At 35.8% G+C, this 15,969-nt stretch overlaps 1 protein-coding gene and 1 long non-coding RNA gene across 4 annotated transcripts; one reads left to right on the top strand and one right to left on the bottom strand.

Annotated features, from left to right (window-relative positions):
* Positions 1-300: 300 nt before the first annotated feature.
* LOC145094467 (uncharacterized) lies at positions 301-2,334 on the top strand. Of its 3 annotated transcripts, XR_013703368.1 has the most exons (5): positions 301-417; positions 545-940; positions 1,129-1,368; positions 1,475-1,524; positions 1,629-2,334. It is a non-coding gene; the product is annotated as an uncharacterized LOC145094467 (long non-coding RNA). The 3 variants fall into 3 exon arrangements; XR_013703369.1 differs by lacking the exon at positions 1,475-1,524; XR_013703367.1 differs by having other exon boundaries at positions 1,475-2,334.
* A 1,098-nt stretch (positions 2,335-3,432) lies between these two features.
* LOC145095312 (protein FAR1-RELATED SEQUENCE 9-like) lies at positions 3,433-15,726 on the bottom strand. Its single transcript, XM_079033217.1, has 4 exons — positions 14,969-15,726; positions 14,067-14,074; positions 3,542-5,037; positions 3,433-3,459 (listed from the first exon to the last, which is right to left on the bottom strand). Exons 1-4 carry the CDS (start codon positions 15,724-15,726, stop codon positions 3,433-3,435), a joined length of 2,289 nt encoding a protein of 762 aa, XP_078889343.1.
* Between the last annotated feature and the right edge of the window lie 243 nt (positions 15,727-15,969).

Here is a 15,969-nt window from a genome sequence, read left to right as displayed (position 1 = left end):
TAAAAGAATTTTTTTTAAATACTTAACTTGCAGATATACAAAAGCTATAGAAATTTTGTTTTAAAGTATATATATATATATATATATATATATATATATATATATATATATATATATATATGTATATATATATATATATATATATATATATATATATATATATATATATATATATATAAAAGTGAATATACCCATACGGGTATATAAGCTTAGGTACCCTTAACCCCAAAACTACGTAGTTTCGGATTAAATTTCTCAAAAAAAAAAAAAAAAAAAACAAAATACATCGGAAATGAAGTTTATCAAGCCCCAATCAATTCTTCGTCTTTAGCTCTTCTGTGTTAGCTCGTATCAACCAACAGGTGAGGTGATCGTTGGGGATTTGAGTTAACATTCGATTATTTGATCATCCAACAGGTATTTCGATCCCACACACATGTTTTCGGTTTTTTTCTTGGGTTCAAGAGGCACAATCATCCATCGTTCCAATGAGTTCTCTATCTGGCCCTCGGCAAATCAATTGACTAGATACTTACACTTGCAGGTGCAACAGGGTGAATGTGATGATGGTGGACGGCCTAGAAGCTCGTATAGCGATGGGTATGTATATGGGTATTCATAATCCGACTACTCTTCGCTCAGCTCCCTCTTTCTTGCGCACGAAGCTCCGAGCCAAACCTAGTGCTGCCCTTATTGCTTCTTCTTCTCGGACAGAAGGTCGAACAGTTGGTGGGCTGCTGTTGCAACCAAAGCATGACCTAAACGAAGTAAAGGGAGATGATGATACTGTTAATAATATCATCATCAAGAAGAAGAAAAGGGTGTTCTTTTTGGATGTAAACCCAATATGTTATGATGGTAGCACCCCGAGTTTACACTCTTTTGCTCACTGGATTTTCCTTTTCTTCTCCCAAGTCAGCCTTACAGACCTGTTATTGTCGTAAGCACCACCTCTCTCCATTACGTTTCTATGCCAAATTTTAAGCCCAACAGGCCAATTGTTTTATCTCAATGAGAGTTTGGTCGTTTTAGATAACTCAGTGATTTAAGTCAAAATCTTTGGATTTTAAGGTATCTGAAAGACTTTTTGGAAGCAATCTAATCAAATATAGCTCTTTTTTCTGGCAGAGAAGTAGAAGAAGTGCACTGGAATCTTCAGTTGATTGCTAAGCTGTTGTAGTATTTTATCCATATGTTTTAGTTGATTTCAGCAATAGTTTATGCACCCTTATGAATATTGAGCTCATTTCATTATTAATGGAATCTCGCTAGGCTGCTGTAGTACTATATCCATTCAACAATCTCGCTAGGCTACTGTAGTACTATATCCATTCAACAAGTGTGATCCACTCTCTTATTTAAGACTTAGTAAGTATACACTTTCTCTTGATGATGTGACTCATGAAAAGATTGAGTTGTTGTTCATGAAACTATTTTAAAGAGGGTATTTCTTATAGAAATATCTTGTCTATAGGATGCATTTTGGGTGATGAAGCAGATGGTGTTCCTGGAATTCAACATCTGGTGCCTGGTTTTGGCATGAAAACTGCCTTAAAACTTATAAAGAAAATTGTCCTACTTCTGCAATACCTGTGGTTTTTAATGCTTTGAAATTATTTGTATTGCAGGGATGTTAACGTTAGGATACAGGAAGAATGGTTGCATAAGAGACACAAACAGAACGATTCAGAAATTATATCAAGCTTCCTTGATTTATTGGGGGAAACTCGTTGTTCCAAAGCTCTCTGGATTCATATCTAGCCCTTGTGAAACTTTCTCTGTGTAGCTATGAACACTTCAAGTTCTCTTTTTTCCTCTGTTTTTATCATCTTATTGAAGCTTCCTTATTTTGGAATGGAATCCTTCCAGTATTAAGTTCAAACCCTTTTCAACCTTCTTCTTCATTTTCCATCCATTAATTTTCAAGAATTTGTTTTTCAGGCTCTTGGAGTCCCTGTTCACCATGATGTATATCAGATTAGAGCATCCCATATACCACCTAGAAAACTGGTTTATTGACCCATCAAAGCACAAGGAATTAAAGCCTAGATAGCCATTGAATGGGGAAAGCCTCATTTCCTTTACTTTCTGTATTAAGTTCAGTTGTTTTTTTTTCTGTTGAAGTCAAAAAGAAACTCATGTGTATAGCTAACTGGATTGACCGAAGGGTAAATTGGTCATTTATTCATATTTTAGATAGTTCATTAGTTCAATAAGGAAATACCCCTGTATAGTTTATAGTTTACTTGATTAAATGACCATTTAATCAAAGGTTAAAACAGTTATTACTTGTATTCAGTCTCAACCGAAAGATTTTATGCATAAAACACTTTATCTTAAAGAAGAAAAAGAAACGGGCCCTATGTTTTGACTGCAAGCTCTATAATGTTGAATATGAATAAAATGAAAGATTACTTGTAATAGCTCAATTGAACCTTGTTTTTTTTTGCTAAAACTATGAAAATATTGTGTTGAATTTGTAGAATATTCGTATTTGATTCTGAATATGGAAAAAGAATTGGGTGATTTTAAAGTCAAAATCTTTAATTTTACCACCTTTCAGTTAAGATAATTCACTCTGAGGTCTTGAGGATTACCATATTTGGGACAAGGGCAAAATCGTCCAACGATGTTAAAAAAACATCAAACTTATGTGTAGATAACACAACACTAACCAAAATGATAGCATACTTTCTTTCTTACCCTGTAATTGCAGATAAGTTTCGTTTTTTCACAAAATACCCTCATAATTTCATTTTTTCACAAAATACCCTTATAATTTTGTTTTTTTTTCATAAAATACCATCGTACTTCTGTTTTTTTTCACAAAATACCCTCATAATTTCGTGTTTTCACAAAATAACCTTATAATTTTGTTTTTTTTTTCACAAAATACCATCATACTTCTGTTTTTTTCACAAAATACCCTCATAATTTTGTTTTTTCACAAAATACCCTCATAATTTTGTTTTTTCACAAAATACCCTCATAATTTTGTTTTTTTTCACAAAATACCATCGTTCTTCTATTTTTTCACAAAATACCCTCATAATTTTGTTCTTTTTTCATAAAATACCATCACACTTCTGGTTTTTTCACAAAATACCCATATAATTTCGTTTTCTCACAAAATAACCTCATAATTTTGTTTTTTTCATAAAATACTATCGTACTTCTGTTTTCTCACAAAATACCCTCATAATTTCGTTTTTTCACAAAATAGCTTCATAATTTTGTTTTTTTTCATAAAATACCATGATAAACAATCAACAAATTTCATTCTAAAATATTAGAATTGTTAAAAAGCATCAAAAACTTCTAAATTATCCATACACCGTTTATGTCTAAAACATGAAAAACGTGAAGTTAACCCAAAAAATGTCATGAAGCATCTAGTTTTTCTTTTCCTCACAGAAACAACACATCTCATCATTATGTTTCTTGCAACAATTCATCCGCCTGATACATGAAAAACATAAAAAATTGTTAATGTGATTATTAGAGTTCTCAATCATGAATATTAAATTATTATTATTATTACCTTTCTTTTTAAACAACTAGTAGCATAATGACCTAATCCTTGACAGTAATAGCATGTTCGTTTTTTGGGGGCTTCTAAAGAAGACTTGATTCTACTTGCAAGTTTAGGACGCCCTTTTGTAGTAGTTGGACCAACAGGATCGCGGACAGATAACTGTGGCATCATATCTATTTGCGAAACTCCCATACAAGAACCTTGAGATGCATTCTCTAAAGACATAGATTTCTTTCGATTTGTTTGATCATCTAAAAGACTTATCAATAGTGTATTGACTTTTTGTATCTCTAAAGGGGAGTCTCTAGCTTGTTCAATTAGTTTTGTAAAATTTGAACGGACACACCATAGTGTGTAGGCATTAACTCCATTTTCAGTATTCATTTCTCCGAGTCCGATACTAGCACTACCTAGTTTGTACCTAGCATTAAGGGTCCATCGTGGTAAAATATAGTGACTTGGGAGTTCCTTAACATGCTTCTTCTTCATCACATATAGGCTATGTTTACATAAAATCCCATTTGTCTCATACTTCGCACAGGAACATGTGACGTTGACATGATCCAAAGAACGAAAGGTAACAATGCACCAATATTTTTTATCAACATCCAATTGCCCAACTCGGTATGTGCTTTCCACTGTAGTTTTTCCTATAGTCTCATGAGTCAAATTGGTAATAGCTTCAGTCCATTCTTTTTTGAAAGCATCAAACATATTTCTAGTATAACATTGACCTGCTTTTGCTTCGATTGGATGCACTGAAGAAAGAACCGGCCTCGAGTTCATAGTCTTGAAGTCTTCATCTTCTTCGGCGGCCCTTCGAGACTCAATTGCTTTGTCGTATTGTACAACAAATTCATTCAACATGGTCCTCGAATTAACAAATCCATCAAAAAATGAATTGATACTCTCACTTCGTCCGGTTGTTGTCATACCAGCAAAGAAAGTATCATTCAAGAAGGGTTTAGCCCAATGTATACGTTGGTTATACATGTCACTAATCCAACAGTTGCTTTCCAGTTCATACTTAGTACGCATAACCTCCCATGTTGCTTCAAATTGTTCAATAGTGTCACTATTTACCCATTGTTTGTGCGTTTCTTGAAAATCACTGTAACGGGAAACATATGATCGAAGGTGCTCAGTTTCATGTTTCATGATATGCCATGAACAAAAACGATGTCGAGTATTCGGAAACACCTTTTTTATTGCATTTCTCATTGCTTTGTCTTGATCAGTAATAATTGCCTGCGGATACTTGCCAAACATACATTTGAGGAAATGTTCAAATAACCATTCAAATGTCTCTTCCTTTTCGTTTTCAAGCAATGCTCCACCAAAAAGTATAGACTGTCCATGATGATTCACTCCAGTAAAGGGAGCAAAAGGCATCTTGAATTTGTTAGTCATATAAGTGACATCAAACACAACAACATCTCTGAATTTTGTATAGGCATCTCTTGATCTACCATCAGCCCAAAAGATATTTCTAGGATACCCATCTGATGGGTTTTGGTCATAAGACATCCTATGTGCTCATACAAACCCTAATGCTTGGATCTAGGTTTCTCTATTGTACATGCTATGATTCCAAGACCATAAACCCTAATTCTAGCATATGGAAATCAGAATTCACATGTAAATAGGTTTAAGAACATACCTTGATTGTTATATAGCAATAACAATCTAATTCCTCCTTGAATTGACCTTGGAAAGCTGAGAGTGTAACGACCGAAAAACACAACAAATTTTAAATTTTTCAAAAACATCTCAATTCCAATAATTCTTTACAAAAAGGTTTTCATTACAAAATAGTTATCGTATTCCCAGAATCATAACACCACAAAATTACGAGGAGCGGTACGATCACGCCTTCGCCTTGCCACGATCTCCTGAAGAACCTGAAAAACATGAAACCACAACTGTAAGCCCGAAAGCTTAGTGAGATACCCCCAAAATACCAACCACAAATACCATACACGCATAACATGCCATAACATATCCGATCATAGAACAGCCATGTTCTCCGGGTCTACTGTGTGACTGGTCCGCCGCACCGGCCAACAGTCCACCTGGTCCACCCTCTGAGTCAATCCGCATACATCGAGTCTGCAGTGTGATTGGTCCGCCCGTTCCCGGGCCTTCAATCCACCTGGTCCACTCTCTGAGCCTACAGTATGACTGGTCCACCCGCACCGGGCCTTCAGTCTGTCTGGACCGCTCGCTGGGCCTACGGGACAACCGGTCCGCCCTGGGTATCTTGGCCTACTGCACACAGCAGGACCCGCCTCAACCCAACTCCAGTCCAAATATCCATGTGCACATATACATACAATCATCTAACAATTCACAGATAACAAGCAGATCAACAGATCACATAACATGTCACTATCCTAACCAGGATACCGACCTAACAGGTCACTAACATAGCATCTCCCTATCTCTCTGGATACTGATCTCAGTTAGGTCCCTAGCATATACCATCCTAACTCACAGGATGCAAACATGATAAAGCAGTAACATAAAAACAACTACCCGGATCTCAATCCGATAAGGGCCGGCCTTGGTGCCTTAGACCCCGTTGATATAGTGAGGATAACTCACCTCAAAGCTGCCGACTGAACAGATAATCCAAGCTACTCCGATCACTGATACGATCTCCACCACTGGTCAACCACCAATGCGCTGAACTCAAGACAACAACAATAATTACCAAAATGCCCCCGGACACCATTGGTCAACCCTTGGACAAAGACAAGGTCAAAGTCAACTCCTGACTGACCCTACTCGCCGAGTCAACCCTATGACTCGCCGAGTTCCCATACTCAGACTTCACTCCATCCGCGACCTAACTCGCCGAGTCACCCCGAGACTCGCCGAGCCCACCAACTCAGAGTCCACTCGCACACGACTCACCGAGTCATCCCTTGACTCACCGATTCTCGACTCGACCAGAGAATATCGGAACTCTTCGACAAGACTCGCCGAGTCCAAGAACAGACTCGCCGAGTCCAAGGCTAACATCAACCTACTCGCCGAGTTGTTTATACAACTCGCCAAGTTCAAGGCTATCTTCATCCGACTCGCCGAGTTGTTCTTCCAACTCGTCGAGTCCCAGCTCATCTTCAAGCAACTCGCCGAGTTCACCCATGTGACTCGCCGAGTACCACCGATCTGAATCCTTTCAGAAGCATTATAGGCCATGCAAATGATCCAAAACATAGATCTAGCCTTATACAACTCATCCATCACGTAAAGTGGCAAACTTTACGTGAATCCCAAGAGATCTAGGCCTTAATCACTTATAACTAGGGTTTGGGACTTGCAAGCTTCACTAAACACTCCAAGACAGGGACTTTCATGCTCTCTGATTCTCCTCCCTTCCAGATCTGAGGTAGCAACCTCAGATCTACCCTTTAGACTTCCATTTACACCCTTAGACAAGATCCCACAACCCCAAATTGAAGAAACAACATACAATCAGACCAAGAACGGGATATTACCTCCAATGGACGCCCCAACTGCAATGTAGTTGATTCCAAGCAAAGCCCCTTGCCCCAAGCCTTCAATTCCCACCAAATTCCTTCAATAAACTTCTCCAATGCTCCAATCCACTCAACAATAGAGCTCCTCTGTGATTTAGGGTTTCTGAAACTCAAGAGGGAAGTAAAGAGGCTGGGGAAGGAACATAATGTTCCTTATATAGGGCTCAGCCCCGAGAATTAGGGTTTTCTCCACCCAGCGCCTACTCGCCGAGTCCATATCATCGACTCGCCGAGTCGACTACTTATCACGCGATCAAAGTCGCGACTCTACTCGCCGAGTCCAGCCATGGACTCGCCGAGTCCAGCCATGGACTCGCCGAGTCACTCTTCCTCAAATAACACTTTTAGCCCTTCAACTCTACTCTTGCTATTTCGGGATGTTACAGAGAGTCACAAGTGTCACTCCTCTAATGGCTTACAAACACCATAAGCAAGTGGAGAAGGTATAAAGAGAGAGGAGGGAGGTTAGAATTCGTCCTTAAGACTTCTTGGGAAGGGTTGGACGAATTCCTATGCCTTAGGGGGTTTATATAGGTGTAAAGATTAGGGTTTTAGTCCTTATCCTTATCTAGTTGCTTGTCCACTAAGCAACCATAAGATAAGTCCTAGAAATCCTTATCCTAGTCGAATTCTAAGAGATTTACACCTCAATTTCGTTCACCATATATATAAGATAATCCTTACCTTATTTTGTAACTATCACATAATTACAATTCAGCCCCTCTAGTTTAATTAATTACACTTGATCACATAATTAATTCTTAATTAATTATTGACCAATATTAATTAAACAAATATGATTTCTCCTTTAATATATTATTCTTATAACATATTAATAAATCATAATAACCTCTCTCTCTTTATTTATTTCTCCAATCAAGTTGCTTTGGTGAAGGCAACCCAAAAGGACCATGCACCATCGGGTCAAGTACATACCAAAATAGTTATGGACTTAGACACTAATCCAACAGTCTCCCACTTGGATAAGTCTAATAACTATTATGCGTATGACTTCGGATCCCGATCTGCAATCGTAGCTTTCCAAAGCCGCTGTCAACTCTGATCATATCAAATACGCGTGTCCTTAGATAAGGGATCATATATTCCTCCATTCTAGATATCATATGAGATATGATTTCAAATCATTCTCTTTGTACTATGTCTCGATTTCCGATTTATGACGACTGACTAATTGAACAAATCAAATTAGCCCTAGCCCGGCCGAGCATTTACGTTTGTCATCACTAAACCATCGAGGGGCCCAAAGATATCGCTTTTATCCTACTTTGAATAAAAGGAATGGATAAACTTTGATACAATGCTCGCTTGAACTCACGCACCGAATTACACACAACAATATGTTTTATAACACCAAGTTACTGGTGCGTTTACATATTATCAATGTGCAACCGATTCGCAAGATACAACTCACACATCTCGGTTTCAAGAATATAAGATGTTATCGTCTCACCAATCACTCGTGATACAATTGATGGAGTGATCCAAGTGAGTGTGGGTTTAATCCAATGCTCAAATCATATTCGTAAGCACTCAGGAACGTTGCAGCAAACATTTTCTTATGTCTAATACTTTTCTAAACAATCCACACACCAATTCACGACAATCTTCATTCATATCTACTTCCAACATATGAACGACTGTGGCCCGTTTGAATAATTCGATTATTCTTAATAAACTCAATTATTCTGGAAGTCAAAACATGCAAATGTGAAACACAAGAATAATACTAATCCCATATGGCCTCAACCCTTTGAGCATAAATAAAACACCTTTTATTTATCACCATATTGATTACTCATTATTTGTAGTTCCGGGTAATCAACTTCTTATTTAAATTCCAACACTTGTCTCATGCTCCCAGCATGCACACAATGTTTACCTATGGTTCTTACTTTGTGAAATAGATCATATTGAACACATTTCCAATCATTCTCATTTCTCAACTCCAAACCCTTTTTCCATAAGTTAAAGAATATCAAATTCTTGCTACTTATAGAATATACTAGATTCTAACATTCTATGCAGCTTATCCTTTCGTAATGTCACTGCACAAAATCACAAAGACTATTGCCAATGATATTACAAAGTCCTCTATCGGAGATTGTTACAAGACAATTCCACAGACGTGATGTCTCTCACTCAAAGTACATTCTTTGAACATCCTTTTGCATAGAAGTTTCTAATCTAATCATAGATTTCTCAATATTCAATTCCCAATATGGACACACTTCCATATGTTCCATATGACAACTCATTCTTAATAGAATCTTATCTATTCGTAATGATGTCAATATGGTCCATCCAATATGGAAACATTTCCATATTTTCCAATACTATACTTCCAACTACTCACAAGCGACCAATCCTCGTCGAACTTTGGATTGTCCTTTGATAGTTGTTTAATTATTTTAGTCAAAACCAATTCTAGTCCCTTTTCCCTCTAAATGCGCTAGACATTTGGAAAATTTTAGAATGGTCAAACATTAAAGCATTTGCAATCGATCCTATACCCGAAGCGTATGGGACACGACGCATAATGTTTTATTTTCTATGTTCTCAAAATTCGAATTGTGAAGAGGGATGTCGTAATCATAATCGAAATTTTAAGAACACACTTTGTACCTTTGACTAAATTTTATTAACATTTCTCAACCTAAACCTTTAGATTTGAAATGAAGCATAATATTCTCTCCCTTAATTATAGCAAAACAACTCTTCAACTATTGCGACTTTGCAAAGTATGACTCATGTTTTCTATAATTAATATTGCTAACCTTGCAATACTTTCCTTAATAATCATACAATCATAACATTTATGCTCCCACTATCATGATGATTATTATAAAACATAACACTTATGCTCCCACTAGCTTCGACATGTATTCATAAACATCTTAACTTTCAGAAAACAATACTTATTGAATTTCTTAAGTTCATGTTTTTAATACTTAGTGCTTTGATAATCTTTTATCAAGGTTTCTTGAACTTATACACATTTGCCTTCGATAGTTCATATGTGTGTCTAAACAATTAAGACTAATTGCCAAACCTCACAATTCAAATTATGGAAAGGGATGCCGTAACCATAATTTAATTCGAGAATGCAATTTTACAATCACTATCTTCTTAAAATCTGTCTTAGTGAAAGCATTTCCTCACAATCATTTTCATGAAGGAGGAAATCTTATGACACTTAGATTTAAACAGTGTATTTGTTCCTATCCATGTGAATTTGTCAAAACCAAAGTTTACGACAAATTCAAACTCATATGGACCGAACTATCTTGATCTCGATTTCTTGCCTTTATGGTAGCATAGCTGCCCACCATGTCTTCCAAGTAGTTAAGCATCTCACCTTTTCCTATCAATGTACCTTTCATTGATTAAGGTGCTTTGCCTTTTATGCATTCAAGATGAGAACTCATAGGACTCATATGCATAATTAACTCAATTGTAGCAGCACATAATCAAAATAATGTCAACACGATAGGTTGTAAACCTCAACTCGTGTGCTAGTGATGATCGATAAGGTTTATTTGATTTGTTCTTGAAACCTTTCAAGACCATTAAGACTCCCACTGACTCCTTGACATATAAGATTCTCTTGTCAATAAACATTTCTTGACAAACAAATATTCAAGAGTTAGTGTAGTTTTTATCAAAACACTTCATAAATTGGTCCTAGTTGGTCTTTGTCTTATCCAAGACATCACAACTTTCCACATTTAATGAAAGTTACTAACCTTCTTAATACCTTTCACTCAATGTCACAATCTTAACTTTAAGACTTGTTATTGGAATGAAGTATGATTGACTTGTTGATTTAACCATTTCTTCAATTCTTGATTCCTCTTCTTAGACATACAATTGTACTAAGACTCACTTAGAGGATCAATTGAGATATGGTTCTTAATCATTAAGACTTATCATAAAGCATAAAAGGTACTCTCCCTTCTTCTTAGAATGGAGAAACTTTTATCTCTCTGCCTACTTGATTCTTGTTATTCGTTCTGCTATTGATCTAAACCCTTTAATCAATTCAAAATTACACTTAATCTTGTAAGTATAATCATATTTACTAAACCTTTAGTAAATCATGACGAATATCATTGTTACTCTTATGGTTGACTTGATCAACATGCAACATTGTGTGCTCGATCTCTTAGTCCTTCACTTGACACTTTGTCAATGAATTTGTCTAATTTCCAAATATGAAATTTCTCATTCATCGTGCAACCAAGTTGCGTGATTCCAAATTTCTGTCCAATTGAATCTTTGGGCGATGAGAAACTATCCCTATTTGGTAAATCCTCAACTTTCCATAAATAACACAATAAGAACCAAATCCATTATTGCTAATAATAGAAACATTTTAACATCAATTTTTCATACACGCCATTGCAAGGATAAATAAATAAAATTTAAAATCAAAATTTATTTTATTGCGGAAAAATTTGTCCTTACAATGCAATTCATTGAAAAACTTATGCTAATACATCTTTCTTAGCAATCTAATTCTAAATCTAAGTAGTAGCTCAAGAATCTAATCTTCGAGAAACACGATCGAAATCCATTCCTTCACGGTTAGATTCTGCTCACTTCTTCCCTTAAGCTCCCTTTCTTTTCTTCGATCCTACAAAACATCAATTGTAATCTTATTACATTAAGAATCTAGAATAGAAGCTTAAAAGAGTTAGTAAATGGATTTTACCTATATTAGAGCCATACGTTTCGACTCTCCCATCTCTTAGATCTCTTAGGTAAATGGGGCAGCTTCGTCTCCAATGCCCCTTCTCTTGGCAATAAAAGCAAATCGACTCTTTTGGAACAGGACATGGAACTACTTCAGATATCGCCTTTCTCTTATGATTAAACTTTTCAATCATAGCATGTCTTTCGTTGCCATTGTCTATATCCATAGAGGTCTCGAAGGCAGATTCACCAATCAACTTTGCTTTTCTATTGCGCCAAATCATTGCAGATTCAGCAACAACAAGCATATAGGTGAGATCTATAAGGGTCACGTCATAGTTCATCATATAGTACTCTCTTACGAACTCACTATATGAGTTGGGAAGTGACTGAAGAACCCAATCAACAGCCATTTCCTCACAGACAACGAATCCCAATATTCTTAACTTATCAATGTGTGACTTCATCCCTACGACGTGTGCACACACGGACTTTCCTTCTTTATGTTTACTTGCCAAAAGGGCTTGAGTGATCTTGAACTTTTCAAGCCTTTGAACTTGTGGGTTAGGGAGAATAATTGGAGGAGGTAGAGGAAGTGAAGCATGATTTCTTGTTCCTCGATCGAATCGTGGAATATCATCTTCATGTGGAATGCTTGTTCCACGGGATTTGAGAAGACCATCGTTGTCGAACTTTGACATCTACAAAACGGGAGAAAAACGAATTCAAGTTAGTTGATAGATTGAGTCCTTGGTAGATCACCCAAATGAAATTCCAAGGCTAGGACCCAACACAATACGCTACAACCTAGAAAAGGGATGCCGTAATCTAGTTGCAGAATATTTGAAGGTAAGTGAATGACGATTCACTAATTTCCACCATGAAAAACGAAAAAGAAATTTAAATTTTAAATCTATGAAAACTCCTAGATCCTTCGAGATACATTGAACTTTCAATGGCATGTTTATATCTCGATATGCCCCTCTTGTTTGTGACTGGGATGCCGAGGATCACAAAGCGGGTGTGAATAACCATGCAAACTACATGGTGCCCTCACATGTTACAGTCACCTATTCGATGTGCCGGTAAACCACACACGCTCCACCGAACTATGACAAACATTGAGTCAACCTTTTCTACCTTTGCTTAGACCCATTTAGTGTGCCGGTTAACCACACATGCTCCACTAACGTCTTTGCAAGGGCACAAAGTGTAATTTCATGGAATTGCATCAATTCACTTTTGCCTAAGTAACTAAGATTGGGAATTTTATGAAAACATTTAGTTACTTTAGTAATTCATTATACTTATAATGGAAGGTTTCGTCCTATCCTACCCGTTCGGCTAACGACCCTCCACTAGTCAAGAGTGCGGTGGGTAAGATTGGATACCCATTCAATCGCCATTTTATAGGCAATTTCCTTAAATACCCCTTATAGACCAGCTTCGTGAATGAGGCCTACTAACGGTAAGACTGACTTTTAGTTATACATATATATAATGTTAGACTTTTAATGTTATATATAGTATAGGGTGTATTTTATAACTTTTAAAATACTATGTGGTTAACTTTAACAATTACACTTTTAATCCTATTAAATGGTTAACCTAAACTTTTATAGATTTATTAAACCTCTTTTAATTATACACCTTAATTAATTAATAAAACCATAAGGGTGTGATTTGAACTTTTTCAAAACAATATTAGAGTTTTAGAATTTAACATTTCTAATTAAACTTTTTAATCAACCTTTAAATTCCAAAACTTGAGGGCAAGTTTTGAAACATTTCAAACCATGAGGGTTTAGAATTTAAATATGCATCAAAATTAAACTATTTAATCAAAATTTAAATTCCAAAACTTGAGGGCAAGTTTTGAAACCTTTTTTCAAAACATTAGGGTTTCAACTATTTAAATTTCAAAACAACAAAACTTTTGGGGTTCAAATTTAAACTATAAAACCTAAAGGCCAAAAATGAAACTATTTCACAAGATAATTCAAATCTAAATTACAAATAATCAAACTTTATCTAATAAAACAAGTGATTATCTAAATTTGACAATTATCTTCTATTTAGGTAAGGATAATCACATAATAATGAAAAAATTCGGATTTTATCACAAAAACGAGTTTATGGTAATTATCCAAAACGAAAACAGGAAGAAAATCGCGAAAACGAGCTGTCAGACACTTTGACTCGTCGAGTCTGGGCTTGGACTCGTCGAGTCCAGCTGACTCGGCGAGTTCACCAAGTGACTCGGCGAGTCAAACCTTCAAAACTCAAAAAAAATCGATTTTCAGTGCTTATTTCGATCAAATATGCATCAATACAATAGAAACCAATCAAGGCTCTGATACCACTGATGGGTTTTGGTCATAAGACATCCTATGTGCTCATACAAACCCTAATGCTTGGATCTAGATTTCTCTATTGTACATGCTATGATTCCAAGACCATAAACCCTAATTCTAGCATATGGAAATCAGAATTCACATGTAAATAGGTTTAAGAACATACCTTGATTGTTATATAGCAATAACAATCTAATTCCTCCTTGAATTGACCTTAGAAAGCTGAGAGTCACAAGTGTCACTCCTCTAATGGCTTACAAACACCATAAGCAAGTGGAGAAGGTATAAAGAGAGAGGAGGGAGGTTAGAATTCGTCCTTAAGACTTCTTGGGAAGGGTTGGACGAATTCCTATGCCTTAGGGGGTTTATATAGGTGTAAAGATTAGGGTTTTAGTCCTTATCCTTATCTAGTTGCTTGTCCACCAAGCAACCATAAGATAAGTCCTAGAAATCCTTATCCTAGTCGAATTCTAAGAGATTTACACCTCAATTTCGTTCACCATATATATAAGATAATCCTTACCTTATTTTGTAACTATCACATAATTACAATTCAGCCCCTCTAGTTTAATTAATTACACTTGATCACATAATTAATTCTTAATTAATTATTGACCAATATTAATTAAACAAATATGATTTCTCCTTTAATATATTATTCTTATAACATATTAATAAATCATAATAACCTCTCTCTCTTTATTTATTTCTCCAATCAAGTTGCTTTGGTGAAGGCAACCCAAAAGGACCATGCACCATCGGGTCAAGTACATACCAAAATAGTTATGGACTTAGACACTAATCCAACACCATCATCAGACAAATCCACGACAAAATACTGGTCACTGTCAACTAATGTTTTATCTTGAAAACGTTTTATAAGTCCATAGAACTCCTTTCCTCTATGTTGTTTTCGATGCTCAGATAAGACATCAGCACATTGCTTTGAAGTTACATCAGCTACATTTGAGGTTTTCATTGTGTTAACATCCTTTTTAATCTGAGAAGGTCTCAACCCTGCTTCACCAAATTGCACCATAAGCGATTTACCTTCTATTGAACGGTGGAAATTGCTATGAGATCGATGCTTCATAACCTTCGTAGGTGTCATGGTCAAGTCGTGATTGTGTATGTCATTAAAGGAGTCCACCAACCATTTCCCATCCTCCTGTCTTGTTATTCGAATCTTTGCTTGACATCCGGTTCTCACATCTCTACGACGTTTTTTCTCATTTTCACTTGAATCATTTTTGTCCATCCGTTTGAAACCTTCTTTGTTGCATACATATATCTTCCGAAAAGGCTCATTTGTTTTAGGATTTTTAATTGTGTCATCTCTACGTATACCAAAGTCATGCAAAAATGAATAATCATTATAAAATGTATAGGCATCATCGGGTGTATCAAAAATCTTTCCCAATATCGTTTCATCATTAATATCATCTTCATCAAATTCAATGTTCACACCGATACTGTTTATTTTTTCATGGTCATATGTTGCTTCCATGTAATCATTTGTGTCAATATCTTCGGTTATATATGGTTCTATAGCTTGATTACTTGCTTCGGCTTCACTCATTATCACCTGCAGTAGACAACGATGCATACTTCCAAATAAAAGATTAACACAAAATTGTTTGATATTGAATATAATGGAAACATTATACATAAAAAAATAATAACAAGCAATGACAATGTCTAAAAACAACAATGTCACTTTTAAAATCTATGAACAAAAAAGATTCATTAGATAATAAAGAACACTGTAACAATAATCTCGAATATTAAATTCTAAAAAACTTTAATAATCATATCAATGTTA

Source organism: Lactuca serriola, chromosome 3, assembly GCF_051521515.1.
Source record: "Lactuca serriola cultivar US96UC23 chromosome 3, Lser_US96UC23_V15, whole genome shotgun sequence".
NCBI classification, from domain to species: domain Eukaryota; kingdom Viridiplantae; phylum Streptophyta; class Magnoliopsida; order Asterales; family Asteraceae; genus Lactuca; species Lactuca serriola.
The sequence above is the reverse complement of the archived record's forward strand: the minus strand, read 5'-3'. Positions and strand labels throughout refer to the sequence as shown.